Genomic DNA, 15729 nt, shown 5'->3' on the forward strand with positions numbered 1-15729 from the left:
GAGTTGTGTCCTTGTTACCCAGTAAATGTTGAGCATTAATTCAGATCTCTTATACTGCTCCTAGCGTTGATCCTTCTTATGAAGAAGAAAACGACCCAACAAGAGTCTTAATTGTCCATGTATCAGAGTTTCAGATATTCTCTCTCTCTCTCTCTGTGAACCTTGGAAGCATATGTTCCCTTCCTAGCAAGGCAAGACACAAAGCTGCAGTCTTCTGTACATTACCCAAAGCAAGGGAGAAAGAGGGCAAATCATGTTAAGAAATGCATTTAGGAGGAAGGGAGAGGCTTTTGAGGAGGAAGTAGTGAAACAGGAAAATAATGTTAGAGGCAGTAGCTTCAGAGAAAACACGCAAACAGAAGCAAAACTAAGGAGAGGTGGGAAGAAAATGCTGATGAACTAGGGGGACGAGAAAGAAAAATGAAATCAAAGGGAATCTCAGCAAATTTCCATAATGTAACACTGACAATGCCTTTTATGATTATAAACAGGAATCCTCAGAAATGTTCCTTCTGATGAAGTTTGCATAACCAGACTTTAGTATCTCTGAACATTTTCCCAGCATTGGCAGAGGCAGATCCTTTCTCTTAATGCTGCATGCTCCAAATATGGGCTATCCTTGTCTGTCACCAAGATCCATGAAATAACATCATTGAGGCCTCCTCCGGAGGGACTGGCATGTTGGCTCCAGCTCTATGCTGGAGCTCTTGGTGCTGCATGCTGCCGCCAAAGAGTGAGACCCCTGCACTGAAACTGCTCTTCAAGAGAAATATGGTAAAAAATACTGTATTTTATGCAGAGGCAAAAGAAACATCACTTATACAATGCCTTGTGACCCCTGGACCCAGATTGCTTCTTGTCTAGAGCTAAACAGAAGCTGTTTGATCCTTCCTATGTGCAGGATGAAAAATTGAAAAATATCTGAAATTACAGGGAAATTAGTGAAATTGTAGGCCACCGAAAGCAAATCCAAATGTACACATTTGTTTTTGGCTGTAAACACTTCTGTAAATCTCAGCCTGCACCTAGTTCAAGTTCAGATTCAAGAACTGACCCAGAGCACAAACAAATAATACATATTATTGCTATATACCATGTTACGTTTACCTGACTCTACCTTCTCAGATTAGATATTGTTCATTTCCCCAGACATGTTTTTTTTGGCTCTGACATTTCCTATGCAACTATAAATAATAATAAGATTATAGTTGTCCCTGAAATAATTTTTGAAATCTATACACCACTGTTCAATACTAGTATTATAAAGATAGATAGAAAAATCACCTTACATCAAAGAGGAAGCTTTAGAGGTCTACAGAGTGAATAGACCAAACTTTTCCACCTGAAACACATTTTGCTTGTGTTGTTGATAAGTATAGAATAAATCCATCTCAGTCACTTCAGAAGGACTAATACCAATTATCTATTCCCTCTGTGCATCATGAAATGATGAGAAATAGTCTCTGACCGCTTCAGGGCCTCTGCTGCAGACTTCAGGGGGAGGACTTTCCAGTGGATTGCCCTCAAAATTGCACGAACAGTAATTGTATCCCCAGTCCAGGTTCACCAGATCACCAAAGTTTGCTGGAAGGGACTGGAGATGGTTGTTTCCCAGCCAAAGTGTGTGCAAATTCCTTAAAACACAGATGTCCTCTGGCAGAGTCTCCAGTGAGTTGAACAACAATAGCAACGTTTCCAGCTTCTCCAGATGCCGAATATCGGGGGGGATTGTGCCTATTTTGTTGTCACTCAGGTCCAGAAAGGTGAGGCTCCTCAGCTGGCAGATGGGAGCAGGCAGCTCAGTGAGGCTGTTGTTGGCCAGGTGGAGGCTGTGCAGCCTTTGCAGTGCCCCAGTTTCTCGGGGCAGAGAGCTCAGGCTGTTATTGCTGAGAGTGAGCCTCTCTAAGTGACTCAAGGTGCCAATTTCAGCAGGGATTTTCTTCAGGTTGTTGGAGTCCATGTAAAGGAGGGTTAGGTTCTTCAGGTGGCTGATCTCACGGGGGAGCAGCTCCAAGCGGTACCTCAGGCAGCTCTCCCGTTCGGGACTCATCTCCAGGACCTGCAGCTGGTCCATGCCAAAGAGCTGTGTGGGAACTGACGCTAGTTCTCTGCCTGAAATCTTGAGTTTCTTCTTCCCTTCATACTTTGGATCATGCTCTGTAAGGTACCTCCACAGTGGATCAGGGCCCATAGAGGCACATCTGAAGGAGGCAGCTGCATTCATTCTTCCACCAGAAATGTGGCCAGTTGCACAGATATTAGGACAGTCACTTGCAAAGTGTTGCACCCTCCATGAGCAACCTCTGAGGTTCTTTGCCCTCTGTGAACTTTCCTCTGCCAGGCACATTAACAACACACATACATACACAGCATTTAGGTTGCTCAGATACATCCCATTGAGTCAACATTTGCCATTCTCACTTGATCAGCTGTTCCCCTTTCAGCACTGCACTGTACACAAAAGCCAGCTCCCAGTCTGACATTGCACTCCTTGTTTAACTTACTGGGCTGGTAGCAAATACCTGGCTATGCTTAGAAACAGAAATTTTCTGCCTTTGCTTTCCAGCATTGTGCTCAAATCCTTCTCATGTATAGCTCTTACCTGGTAGATGTGCCTAGGGTGCAGCTGTCTGAGGAATTTGGTAGTCTCTGGCAGCATGTTGGTCCATCCCACGGGACTGCAATGGAAGCAGCAGGGCTGGGTAGATGAAGCACATGATGGTGGGACAAGAAAGAGACAGACTCCCAGAGGGTGGATAGGAACCTGGGAGCCAGGAACAGGTCCTGCTTTTAGGACAGTTTGTGTCTTTAAAAGTAAGCAAACACAATAAAGAATCAGTTTTGAAATCTGGGAGTCCTTCTCTCTCCAGCTAAGCTTATGAACCTCTGCACCTTGCAAATATGGTCTTTCATGTACCACACTGGCTCTGGTATATTTAAAAGAAATTTTTTTATTCCTCACTGGCATTGTTTGGGCAGGTTTGGGAGGAGAGATGAAAAGTGCCATATTTATCCCAAGCTATTCAGCACAGCGTGCTATGTAGAGAGCAGGGCATTTTCCTGCAAGCAGAAAAGTATAGATTGTAGATGTAGCCTCAGGCTGAGAAACCCACCTCTTTTGCTTTATGCTCTAATCCTTAAGGCACTCAAATAAAGCACATTTAGGACAACCATTTAAAATTCCTTTTAAGAAAAGGGATCTCCACACCTTCCTATAGACTGTTAGAGGCAGAAAACAGCACGCTGTAGGGACAGTATAAGCAGATCTATCAGGTTAGATCTCTCGGGGGTGGGGTGGGGTGGGGTGAGAGGGGACACTTTTGCCTTCCCAGCCAGCTTAGTTCTGATTTCCTCAGCCCAGGACAGTGCTGAGTTTGCAGGGGAGTCTATGTCTCAGTGCCAGTGAGCATGAACACACAGATGGGCAGTTAAGTGTTCGGAGTCCTCAGTCCAGAAACAGCTGACCAGAGGATTTCAGGATCATAGTTCAACCGTCTGGGCTCCTGATCTTTATTGGCTTTAGTCCTGAAAGGCAGATTTCAGAGCTGGCTTCCACTCCTCACTTGGACTGGGAGCAGAAAACCTCTAACTCTTTTGAAATCAGTCCCTGAATTTCCCTCAGATTCATCCTCACCATCTGTAAGAGAAAACAGTAACATCTGCCTGTTGTTCAGTAGTGTCATGAGGCTGCTTTGACATTGTCAGCTCCTGGGATGCTAGTGGCTAAAGACAGGTCTGCTGCACTTTCTGCTAGGACCTGGCACAAGGTACCAAGTTGACATTATCAAAGCTGAGTGAGTGTGGATCCTGGGAACACTGAGAGTGGTTGCCCCCATTCTTCAGAGTCACCATTTAATGCCACCCACACCCCAATGCGTTCTGAAGGCTGTGCTGGCTTCATCAAGGAAAGGTAGAGATTTTACAAGAGACAATTCATAGGACTTAAGAAAGTCTAATTATTGCTCATAAAGAAGAATGGGCATAATGATTTGGAAAAAAAATACCTACATGAGATGAATACAGGAGCCAAGGAAAAGTGAGATTTTTCACTTGCAAGGGGAAATATCTGACCAGAAATGACAGATCTTCCTATTTACTATAAAAGTAACTCAAACTCAACTCCCATCAAAAGAGCTTTGAAGCAATGAAAGCAATTTCTGACTTGAAAGTCATCACCCACAGCAGTTAAGGAGAAAAAAATATATTTCTTAGAACTCATTTTAAATATGTCTACCCTGTGAAATAAATTGTTGTGTCTGCCCTCTGCTTAAACAGGCTTCTCTCTCCAGTCAAAACCTGAGCCTTTCACACAGGACATCGTGCTGAGCCAAAGCCATGGTTAGAGAAAGTTACTCTGATGTTGTGTACTGTTATCTCTGTGCACTTTTTCACCCTTACAGTTTGACCCTGGGTTTTCCTTTACCAAGGAGCAGGTCTTTTTCTGCCCTGACTTGCAGGACATCTTTCACCCTGCTGTTGATTGCTTCCTCCTTGGGAACTTCAGAGTATGATTAATATCCCCCTGTCAAATTGTTCCCTTGTGCTTTCGCCACAACCTTCATGATCCAAAATGAAAAATGACAACACAGAGCCTGTATTTTCAGTGCACAATGTCCCTAGAGATCCACCAGCATGTTCTTATTCTCAGTTCAGACTAACTCCAATCCAAATACTGCCAGAGCATGGACTGAACCAAGCTAGGCAATTGATTGATTCAGAAGTCAGCCTTTACAATGACAATCTGCTTGGTAAAGCAGCTCTGACAATTATAGTTTCATATTCATATCTTAATGCTTTTCTAATCAATTGTTCCCATTTCACAGTCAAAAAATCTGTCTGTAACTTTTAGGTTTGATCCAGACCCGTGAGGCTAAGCAGGCTCCCTTTTCTTAATTCAACTTCACTTTTTGTAAGGATGTTGAAAGTAAAATCTAGATTCTTACGGGTTCCGTGTTTTTCCCGTAGACTTCAGACAGTTACTAAACTTGGCAGCAGGCATTAGGACACAGTGATAGGGTCAAGTTTCATGCCACGACCTTATCCCTCTCCCTCCAAGCTGTGTGGCTGCCATTCCCATAGCACCAAACACCTCATCATCTCTAGCTTGTTTATCCCCACAGCAGCTCAGTGGAACCAGAATGGTGAGATAAAGACATCTACCAGTAGGTTCCCATCCTGGTCAATGGAGCTCCAGTTAATGCAGTCAAGGCAGCTCAGAGAGAGATCCAGCTGACTACTTTAGGATGATCCCAAACACTCTCCCAGCTCCACAGCTCACATTGTAGCCACCTAAATGCAGGTCCCATGGCCTGACACTGAATCCCACTCCAAGATGGAGCATAGGATTCAATTACCTTGACGCAGGCATCTCATGTCATTCAAGGTGTTACTTTTCCTCGGGACACCTGTTGCCGATCCATCCCTAGGTCCTAACATCACATCTACCAGTCCCATCAGTGTCCCTGGCACCCAGCACACTCTCAGAGGATGTCACCCAGCCACGTGTAGGCAGAAAGTCCTGCTCCACAGTCTGTGGCAGGGCAGAACTCAGCCACTTTCCACCTTAAAAGACTGAGTCATCAGTAAACGCTCTTTGTAGGGATTTTTTTTGCCCAGATGCAGCCACTGCAGCATTTATTATTGCAGCAACAACAAACATTTGTTTTACTTCTGAACAGAGTAGTTTTGCTTTGATTACACATCTCCAAATAAACAGAACAGAGTTCAAGCTGAAAATAATAGTTAATATTATTAATAACAAGAAGTGTGAAAAGGACAGGTCAGTAAAACAATGTCAGCAGGCTGTAATGAAAAAAACCATTCACAAATGGCTAAGAAGGAAAATAATCCCTTCCCAGCTACAGCTACCAAGAAGCAGTTAATTCAGTTTAAAACACAAATATTAATCATTAAATAATTTAACACACAAAATTATTTTCTCCAAAAGATTTTTGCATTTTATTGACAGGCAAAGAAAAAAAAGGAAAAAAGGAATACTGATCTGTTTGCTACAACTGCAATAATTTACACACTTAATTAAAAAAAAAAAAAAGGACATGTGACACCAAAAACTTGTATATCATTAGCACCTTTGTAATTTGTAAATAATACATTGCCTGGTTCCCTAACACAAATTTAACAGCATCTCCTCTCTTACATCTCTTAATAGCATCTCCTCACAGGGCCAACCAGAAAAATCCAGCAACAACTATCCATTAATTCCTGGGTTTAAACTTGAGTGAATAGACCTTACTGCAGTAAACTGACACGCGCCTGCTCTAGCTGCTTCACTCTGGTAGAGCTCAAGGCGCTTAAAAAAAAAAAAAAAAAAAAGAGAGAGAGAGAGAAAAGAAAAGGAAAAAAAAGGAAGCTTCAGCCCTTTATTGCAAAGACAGGAGTACTGAGATGCAAAAAGCCATGTTCTCCGTACTCAAGCATGATTAGAAGGGGAAGAATCTGTGAACCACGTCTCTGCCCTGATCCATCACCTCCCGTCTGCTCAGCTGCTTTGCAGGGCATTGGTCAGGTAATACATGGCTATCTGCCACCTAAGCCTCCTTCCACCATACCTAATCATCTGAGCAGGCATAAAGGCATCTGCATTTTCTGGAGGGCAGCTTCTGACCAGATCCAGGGCTGTATTTGTAGGTTTAGACTCTGCCCTGATAGCAGATCCGATTTAGAAAGCAGTCTCAGGCTTGCTTTCCAAAGACTGCAAATACCTGCACACAGATTAAGGCAAAATTTGTTGCAACTTGTGTTGCCTGGGTTCATAGAGCAGTAATCCTGCATCTACACATTCCTTTCTTACCCTTTTTAAACACTGTCACATAGGGCTCACTTCTATAAGATGTGATGGCAATAGAAAAGTCCCTTTGATGACTATATCCCTACTGAATGAGCAGCTCAGCACCAGTCCTGATCTGGGTCTGCAGCACGTGTCTTGAACTCTTCTCACCAGCAAAAAATTACACTGAGTACATGCCATTTAACTGGCCAGAAACCTATTTTAAGGAAAAAGCAAGGAAATGGTACCTACTAAAATCAGAGCACAGAGACAATCAAGGATGTCCCCCAGAACAGACTGAATGGGTAACTATATGCTAGGGTACATGTTAGAGCAAAAGGAATTAGGCTGTGTTCCCTTTTCAGGGATAACTTGCAGATTTCTAGTCTGTGTCTTGCTCACTCAGATCTTTTAATTGCTATTAAAGATGCAGGTTGCCTTTCATTTTCCTAACACAGCCTCTTGGCAATAACTCCAAAAGACTTTAAAAAAATCCCAAAATCTTCAATTAGATTCAACTGCAGCAGCTCATAGGGATAAAAGATCCTGAAATTTTCTCAACATGAACATCGTTATGTATTTACCCACTTGATGGTGTTCTTGAGTGTATTGTCTACATTATGTATGGCATGTGCAAACATATATGTTAAAAGAAAATGCACCAAATTTGAGTTTAATTCCTGTCATGACGGAAAATAAATATCACACTAACATAGCCCAGTTAACATGCTTTATCTGTACAAAACCTGCTCATCGCCTTTATATGTACTCAAAATCATGGCTCATGCAATTGTGTGACTTGTTGGGAGATATCTCTGGGGTAGGAAACCTGCTCTACATTACCACTGCAGGGATGAAATCTCTCTGAGTCAAGACTTGGAAGCATGGTGCTGTTAAACACAACGTGATAAACACGTCTGCCTAACACCAAAATATAGCAAGTTTGCCTAAGAAGCAGTACAGTAACAGCTACCGCTGAGAGTTACCTGCAAGTAGCAGGCTTTTCACTTCATGATACTTTCACTTTGATTGGTCTTTCCATAGCAAGAAATACAACAAAATCAAATCAGACAGTTTATTTGCATAGGAAATAGCACCCTGGAGGTCTACACAGGAAAGACTTTCTTTAACCCTGGCATGTGAACATGTTATTTAATTTGATTTTTCAGTAAACTAGAAGCTCCTGTTATCTGCTACAGCGTGAGAGGAGACTCTAAGGCTGGCACACGGTTAGCTCTGGACTTTGGCCACTGGGATGGTTGTAGACAGCTGTGACTTCTGCTCAGTTTAGTCAGCTTGGGAGCACCATGCCATATGGTGAATGTACCAGCAGAGCAGGTTCTCACTTCTGTCTCTAAAAAAACCTGATAAGATTTCCAAACACTTGGTGTCTGTATCAGGTTCATTACTTTGATTTTCCAGTTCAAGCTGCCTAGTGCAGAACAGTTTAAAAATTGCAGTTCCTCATAGGGCAGATGCTCCAGACCTCTAATCATCTTTGTAGCCCTACACTGGACTCTCTCCAGCAGCTCCATGTCTCTCTTGTGCTGGGGAGCCCAGAACTGGACACAGGACTCGAGATGCCCTCCCCAGGGCTGAGTAGAGGGGCAGGATCACCTCCCTCGACCCGTTGGCAACACTCTTCCCAATGCAGCCCAGGAGACTAATGGCCTTCTTGGCTGCAAGGGCACATTGCTGGCTCATGGTCAAGCTGTCATCCACCAGCACTCCTAGGTCCTTCTCTGCAGAGCTGCTCTCCACAAAGTCAGCCCCCAGCTTGTACTGGTGCCTAGGGTTATTTTTGCCTAGGTGCAGGACTCTGCACTTGCCCTTGTAAAGTTCTTGCAAAAGGAACAGTGAGAAGATTTAGACTATCCCTGTGGTCTCCTCAGGCCTTACTGTGAGATCCCTCATTGTCCCCATAAAAAGTGGCTGCTATAGGATTCAAATTTCTGTCCTTTGTAAGCAGAAGAACATTAAATTTAATAGGGCTGTTCTGGCAAACATGCATTGCTTTTCCATAGCTGACAGTCTATTCTGAGCTGAATGCATTGGAGAGCTCCTCCCCAGTGTGGCCTTGCCTGCCTCACCTCCATGTGGACTGCAGTTAGCATCAACAGTCTTTTAGTCAGCCTGTATCTCACAGTCAATGCTCTGGGCTGCACAGGGCTGGATTTGAGTTTTAAGGGTGAAGGGTAAAGCTTGGGAAAGAATTAACTAGATAAAAGACAAAAATTTTGGCATCAGAATGGTTTTGCATAAGCAGCTATATGATGCATCAACATCTCACGCTCTTCAAAAGAAAAAAAAAACAATTATTTTTAATGTTTTAATATGCCCTGATGTTAGAGAAAACAAAAACAAAGCCACATGTCACATCAAAGATAATAATAATTATAATAAAAATAATTTGACCGACCGGCAGCATTTGTTGGCTTTAATCACCTAAAAGGCCTCCCAGGAAAGAAACACAGCTGAAGACATCTGACAGCTCTTGGCAGGCTTGTTGAATTCAAGTTTTAAAAACAAGTCTGGGGATAGTCTCCGCACACTAGGGTCCTTTTACATTGCTAGGCCTGGCAGCCAGACTTGCATAGTAGGCACACTGAGTGGGGTCACACTGTCCATTGGTTCCTGGAGGTCCCTGTGGGCCCATGAGGCCAGGCATCCCAGCTTCACCTTGAGGGCCAGGTGGTCCTGGCATCCCATCTTTGGCATAGCCAGGCTCTCCTGGGAGGCCTAGAATAAAAGCAAAACACCCTTGTTGAGTGGCACCCTGCAGGGATGACCCAGCAGTGCAGTGTGACAGGAGATGGCATTGTAGCCACATTGGGACATCAACTTCCACCAATTTGGGTCTGGCCTGCATCTATCTACAAGCCTGTGGCAAGCATGGCGCCTCTGAACGCCAGTCCTCCACCCCGTAGGGCTGCACAGATCCACTGCAGCCACTGTTCCCCTGCCCCCCATTCTTGGAGTTGTGCAGCTGCGCTAGCCAACTAATGATGTGTAGTCCTAGCAGAGAGGAGGGGGGCATGGGGAAGCTTGAGGCAGGAGCCAGCTGTGGGAGAAAACCAATTTGTACAAAGCATAGTGGGCCCACCAGTATTTTAAGGCATTACAGGGCCTGCATGCCAAATGCAGCCCATGGAGTTACGAAATGTTTGCTGCACTGTCCTCTGCCTGAGACACAGGTGTTAGATCTGACCTTTTATAACTTCTGAAGCTACCTGCATCTCTGGGTTTAGTTTGGTCACAGTAAGAGTCTGAAAATGGCAGATAATGCTGTTCGTTGTGTATCTGGAAGTGGAAATTAAAACCTCACTTTGGGTGTGTTCCCAAGATTAGTTAACCCAGCTGCAACTGAACTGGGTCATTGTACCTGTCAGTCAGACTGGGGAAACAAAGGTGGCCAGATGGGATATTAGAGATGTATCTCTTCCTTTTGAGCTACTGGGTACAGGAATTCTGTATACCATATTTATGTTATCCAGACAGTCAATCTAATGTACCTTTGTCCCTGTAATTATTCTGAATGATAATGGTTTGGGGGGCTTTCTGAATAAACACACCTGGAATTCCTGGAGGACCTATTTCACCTCGTTGACCAATACCAGTGTCTCCTTTCTCACCCTTTGCTCCTCTTTCTCCTGTAGAAATAGGGGGGAAAAAAGCAATGAATTGAAAACTATGACATACAGAACTAAAGGATATTATAACAGGTCTTCTATCCACACTTAAGTTGATATTGCTAAAAAAACAAGTTCCTAATAGCGCTCACGCCTCTGAGATAGGACAAATGCAGGGATGGAGATACGCACTACTACAGTTCTGTCTAGAGGCTGAACACACTGTACAATTGCTAATTGCTGGTCACATTCACAACCTCTCTGCTTGAACAAGCTGCAGCTTTTAACGCACAGGTTTTGAGGACCACTCATACGCTATAAACAGGAGAGGTGGATTCCAGTGTTGCTAGTCCAGCTGACTGCTTACATCATTGCAATATTTGAGTGAAGTCTACCCACAGCAAAACCAAACTTCGACAATAACTTAGACCTAAGGAAATGCTAGGATATTCCAATATCTAGGAAAGTATGCGATGATTGTGTTCAGAAAAGACTTTCAGACAATCCTTTTTAGTCTACTCCATTTCCCAGCTCTCCACCAGAACTGCTGTCCCTCAGCATGCTCCTTCAGCCACTCAGTGCCTGCACTAAAATATGGGCAGTGGACACACCTCATTAGATTTTCTAAACAGACTAAGATTCACTCACCTTTGGGACCAATCGGTCCAGGTGGCCCTTCAGACCCAGTCTGTCCAGGCCGGCCAGGCTCTCCTGGTGGACCAGTTCTTCCTGGGAGTCCTTCCTTCCCAGGGGGACCAGGAGGTCCTGGTCTGCCATGGGATGCTTTTACATATGCAGGCTGCATCTGAGCCAAGAGATAGGCTAACTTTACTGTGAAGGAAGAGAAATAGATTTTTTTGTTTAGATTAGAAGGTCAGTGCCTAGAGAACCAAAACTACTGACCCAGTAAATCCCATGTATTTTCAAAGACCAGCTCTTCAGGTCTTCCTAATTCGTGTCCTGACACAGCCCTTCCCCATAAGCCATCAATGCTGCCTCCCTGACTCTGTCTGCTTCTTCAGCCTGATGTTCCAGTAGCTTAAAACTTCTTCTGAATATCATCCTTAACCTTATATACTTCTCTTATCCTGTTGTCCATGATCAGAAGGCTTTTTTTTTTTCCTTTATTTGTATATGCAATGGGTGGGTGTCCATAGAACTGAATCAGCACTGCTTTGAAAGAAAGCACCTATTTTCACTGCTTCTGTAGTGCAAGTGCTACAGGTAGAAAGAAATGTTTCTTTTCTGTTCTGGGCTGTTACACACATGAAGTCAAATCTAAGGTACCCATCTCCGGCTGTGAAGTTAGAAATTGTAACTGAGGCAGCTCTCTGTGCTAGAGTATTCTCTCACTTCCATGCCGGTATACCACTTGCTGCTTCCAGATTCAAACACAGAGCAGCAAAGAGAGTTCTTAAAACACACTCAAAATCATAAAAACATCCTACAAAAGAGAGGGAAAAGGGTTTTCTGTGTTCTCTTCATTGATCCAAAATCCTTATACCTTTTAGGCTGGGGTGATGTTTAAAGTCTGACAGCATGGAAATGAAATTGTTCAAACGAATTGCCCCATTTCACCATGATTTTACCATGGAGGCAAATGCCCATGAATACGTTTCAGCTGTTCTAAGAGCTATGTGAGGAAGTCTCAGCATATGCCTCTACAGTTCGTTGTGGAGGCGGGTCAGTGGTGGCCCTAAATTCACATATTTTGAGAAAAATAGCAGGCTACATCCATTCCCCCCATATAGATGTGCACTGGATGTCTTGTCCTGTTCTCCTCCAGCTGGGACCTAACAAGCACATTTACCAGATCCCATAGTCCTTCCGCGGGCTCTTACTCTGTTTGCTCTTCCAGAGCGCAATCTGTTTTAACTTGTATCTTCTCTTTTCCTACCATCTCAGCCCAGGTACCTGCAGGAATGAGTCCACAACTAAGCTGTTTCAAAAGCCATGATGCAATTAGCACAGGCAATGGCTTTGGTCTGAGGAGGAGAGAAGGTGCCTGCACTGTTGCTAGGAACTTTAAGCAAGAGGAGTGGTAAAGCTTGCTAAGTACATTTAATTTATACATCTCTTTCCAGGCAGACCTATCTCAACATTGTCTTCCACAAGCATGAGAGGTTCAGGTGCCAGTTATACGACAACAATCTTTTATAATTTCAGAAAAATCTATTGGCTTCCCAGAGCTGATTACTTACCATCTAGCTGCTTTGCTAACTCCTCTTGGATTAGCCTTCTCAGAGTCTCCAGAGATGGCGGTTCCCCCTGGCAAGTAATAATCACAGTAATAACAAAACAAAATAATCACAGCCCGTGGGGCAAAGGAAGCCTTCAATGAGGGCTTAGCGGGTTGTGTTCTTTCACCTGCTGCATACCCAGGGCTGCAGGGACTGCCTGAAAGAAGGGGAATGCCAAGGAACTCAAAACATCCAAAATTATCGCTCTTCTGGCACTCCAAGAACTTAGAAAAGCAAAAAGGGGGGCATGGTTAGAATCCAGGTTGGTACACTGGCTCCCTCTGCTTCCTCAAGAAAATCTCCCTCCTATACATTAATAAGAGGAGTAATGGAAATCGAATCTGGAGACGCTCTCTGCATCACCAGAGCACAGTGGAAAGCAAGTTTTCTTCCTCCCTGCTCTGCACATTTCCTTGCAGAGAGATGTGTGTGTTCCTACGACGGGTAAGGCTGATGTCTAGACTTGGTATAAATACTGATTGCCGATAACCCTTATCTCAGGGGCAACGAAATCCAGCTTGCTCATACGATACCCATTCCTCCAAGCAGACACAAGATTCTGCCTGATTTCAGGATATTGAAGTGAGGCAGGCAGACTGAGGATGTAGAAGACAGTGTGGCTCAAAGATATAGTCAACACATCTGTCTCCTGGACCCCCTACCCAGCCTTCCAAGAGACAGTATCCTTCACGCCCCTTTCTCAGCTCTTCTGTGCAGCAATGCAGTTAACCAGCTGCAATATTCCACCAACATTCAACACTGTGTGAACAAGAGCTCTGGGTGATCCAAGTGAAAAATGGATGAAAGTATGTTTGCCATGCTGGAATGAGAATATTTTCGGCTGGGGCTTTCCAGGAAAACTTTGCTTTGTAAAGATGCTTTGTAAAATTAAAGAAAAAAGGTAGCTATACTTTAAAATGTCACCATTTTGAAACAACAAGCTCAAACATTTTCCTTCAAAAATTGTAAGGTGAGATGTTTCACATAAAATATGGTTTTAGTATTTTGGCTAAAATTATTCTTTGAATTTGTGGCAATTTTGAAAATACTTTTAGTCAGACTAAAAACTACGTTCTTTTCAGATCAAACCATTCACATGAAAATTTTTCTTTTCCCTCACTCCTTTTAACATACAAGAATGCAGAATGTGCCCTCTGTGTTTACAGAAAGCCTATGGGGTCTTCTAAATCAGAAATAAAAAGAACTGTAGATTTTACTAAACTGTTAAAAGATATGCCAGTTTTAACAGATTTTATATAACATTGGTGATAAATACAGACTACAGAGTTTGTCCACTTGCTGCCTTCTTCCCAACAGAGATTTTGCATGAGAAAATGATGTTTGTTTGTGACAAAAGAAATGACTGCCATTGCTCGCAACCATTTGTGATAGCTCTTAGTGACTATCTAATAAGTAAATATGAATGGAGCTCTGAAGGCTTAAAAAGTATCTTTTGTAAGTATCCTGAAGCTTTAACCTTATTAGTTGCATTATGTCTCCATAATCATTACTGGATTTCATCAAATCTCTCTGTGTTGTTGAGAAACAAAGAAATGCTTTGTCTAAAATTTATCCAACTTTACATCAGAGGTTATTTTACTGTTTATTCCCCCCCCCCCCCCCCCCCGTCAAGGTAACCTCAAAAGACAGAAATCACCCTCAACAATGGTTATAGTGGTTTCACTAGTGTAAGTAGTTGTTTTCATTCTTTTACACATATAACCCCCAGGCACTCTCCATGGCTGTATTGTTTCCTGTTAGAGAAAAAGAATATTGAGCTAAAATAGGTTTTCATGAATTCTGATGAGCTGACTCCAGGATTTCCAGGAATAAACCAGTGACCTTTCCACAGCTCAGCATTCTGTCTTGTAACAACCAGAATGAGAGGGAGATGAAAGACATATGGAGATATGAACAACTATGCATTAACACACGTATAGAAAGAAGCTGTTTCAGACTCCAGGTGCTCCTGCTCAGCTTGATTTAGGCCTTTAGGAGTATCAGGAGTCCAGGAACAGAAGCCTTCACTAAAGGTCTGAACTGCTCAGCCCTCTTGAAGTTTAATCCAACACCACACACACAAGTCATTAACTAACCTATTACAGGGGATGCTACCCACACAGCAGCAGTTATATACTGGAAGAATTCTTCTTATTATAACCCTAATTAGAATTTATGAATAACATTCATCTTGTAAAACATCACAGAAACTGTAATAAGTCCGTTATTTGAGATCCTAGTTGCATGCTGCATCAGAAGGCTGCTGCAGTAGCTACGTGCGTTCAATTAAAGTTCACTTAGCAGAAGGACCCTACCCCCACAGCACATCCCTAAATATGCCATAGCTCTGCTTTATAATTATCAACAGATAGCAGACAAAAATGCTGCCACCTCACAGAGATCATGGCAAGGGCTTGTTACAATCACCCCCACCACTATCTTTTCTACGGCACTTTGTTGACCACACACTATGACAGTAAGTATTACTGGACTCTTATCTGCCAGTCTTACCCGTGGTCCAGGAAATCCTGGCTGTCCTGGGGGACCTGGAGGTCCAACTTGCCCATTGTCTCCTGGAGGTCCGTGAGGACCCATCAGCCCAGGATGGCCTTTATGTCCAGGTATTCCGGGATCACCTGGAGGGCCCTTTTCTCCTTGAGAGCCTTTTTCACCTTTGACGCCTGGCTCCCCCTAACACAAAAAAGCCAGTGTTACCATCAAAAAAATAAATAAATAAATAAATAAAAATCTTCAGATTTCCAAGCACAGCAAAATACGAATAGCTGAGCTGGCAAAGTTACTGAGCAAAACATCTGGCGCATTACAAATGATCTACAAATTACTACTGATGCAGAATGATTAAAGAGTGTTTGGGAGGGCGGGAAAGCATGGTAGATCCCTACAGGCCACACTTCACTCTTGAATGACCCCTTCCCCCATCCCTAATCCAAAATAGCTCTCTTGATTTCAGATTAACAAAATAACTCTAATGATGCTCTCCAACCTACCCTCTGTCCTTTGGAGCCAATTTCGCCTGGTTTCCCTGGTACGCCCTGCAACAAAATAAGGGTAA

The 15729-nt window shown here is 43.3% G+C and overlaps 2 protein-coding genes across 2 annotated transcripts in view; both read right to left on the minus strand.

The window, feature by feature from the left end:
* Positions 1 to 1423: 1423 nt before the first annotated feature.
* On the minus strand, positions 1424 to 2191 carry LOC134136651 (leucine-rich repeat and IQ domain-containing protein 4-like). Its single transcript, XM_062568569.1, has one exon. The coding sequence runs from the start codon at positions 2189 to 2191 to the stop codon at positions 1424 to 1426; it is 768 nt and encodes a 255-aa protein (XP_062424553.1).
* Positions 2192 to 8492: 6301 nt separating this feature from the next.
* COL22A1 (collagen type XXII alpha 1 chain) overlaps positions 8493 to 15729 on the minus strand; it is a 235298-nt gene continuing 228061 nt past the window's right edge. Inside the window, exons 59-64 of the mRNA XM_062568435.1 lie at positions 15665 to 15709; positions 15168 to 15347; positions 12618 to 12684; positions 11065 to 11247; positions 10360 to 10437; positions 8493 to 9526 (exon numbers count right to left, since the gene is read on the minus strand). Of these exons, the coding sequence (XP_062424419.1) occupies positions 9339 to 9526; positions 10360 to 10437; positions 11065 to 11247; positions 12618 to 12684; positions 15168 to 15347; positions 15665 to 15709 (741 nt within the window). The 3' untranslated portion in view covers positions 8493 to 9338. The remainder of the gene's footprint in view (positions 9527 to 10359; positions 10438 to 11064; positions 11248 to 12617; positions 12685 to 15167; positions 15348 to 15664; positions 15710 to 15729) is intronic.

Source organism: Rhea pennata, chromosome 2 (genome assembly GCF_028389875.1).
Source record: "Rhea pennata isolate bPtePen1 chromosome 2, bPtePen1.pri, whole genome shotgun sequence".
NCBI lineage: Eukaryota > Metazoa > Chordata > Aves > Rheiformes > Rheidae > Rhea > Rhea pennata.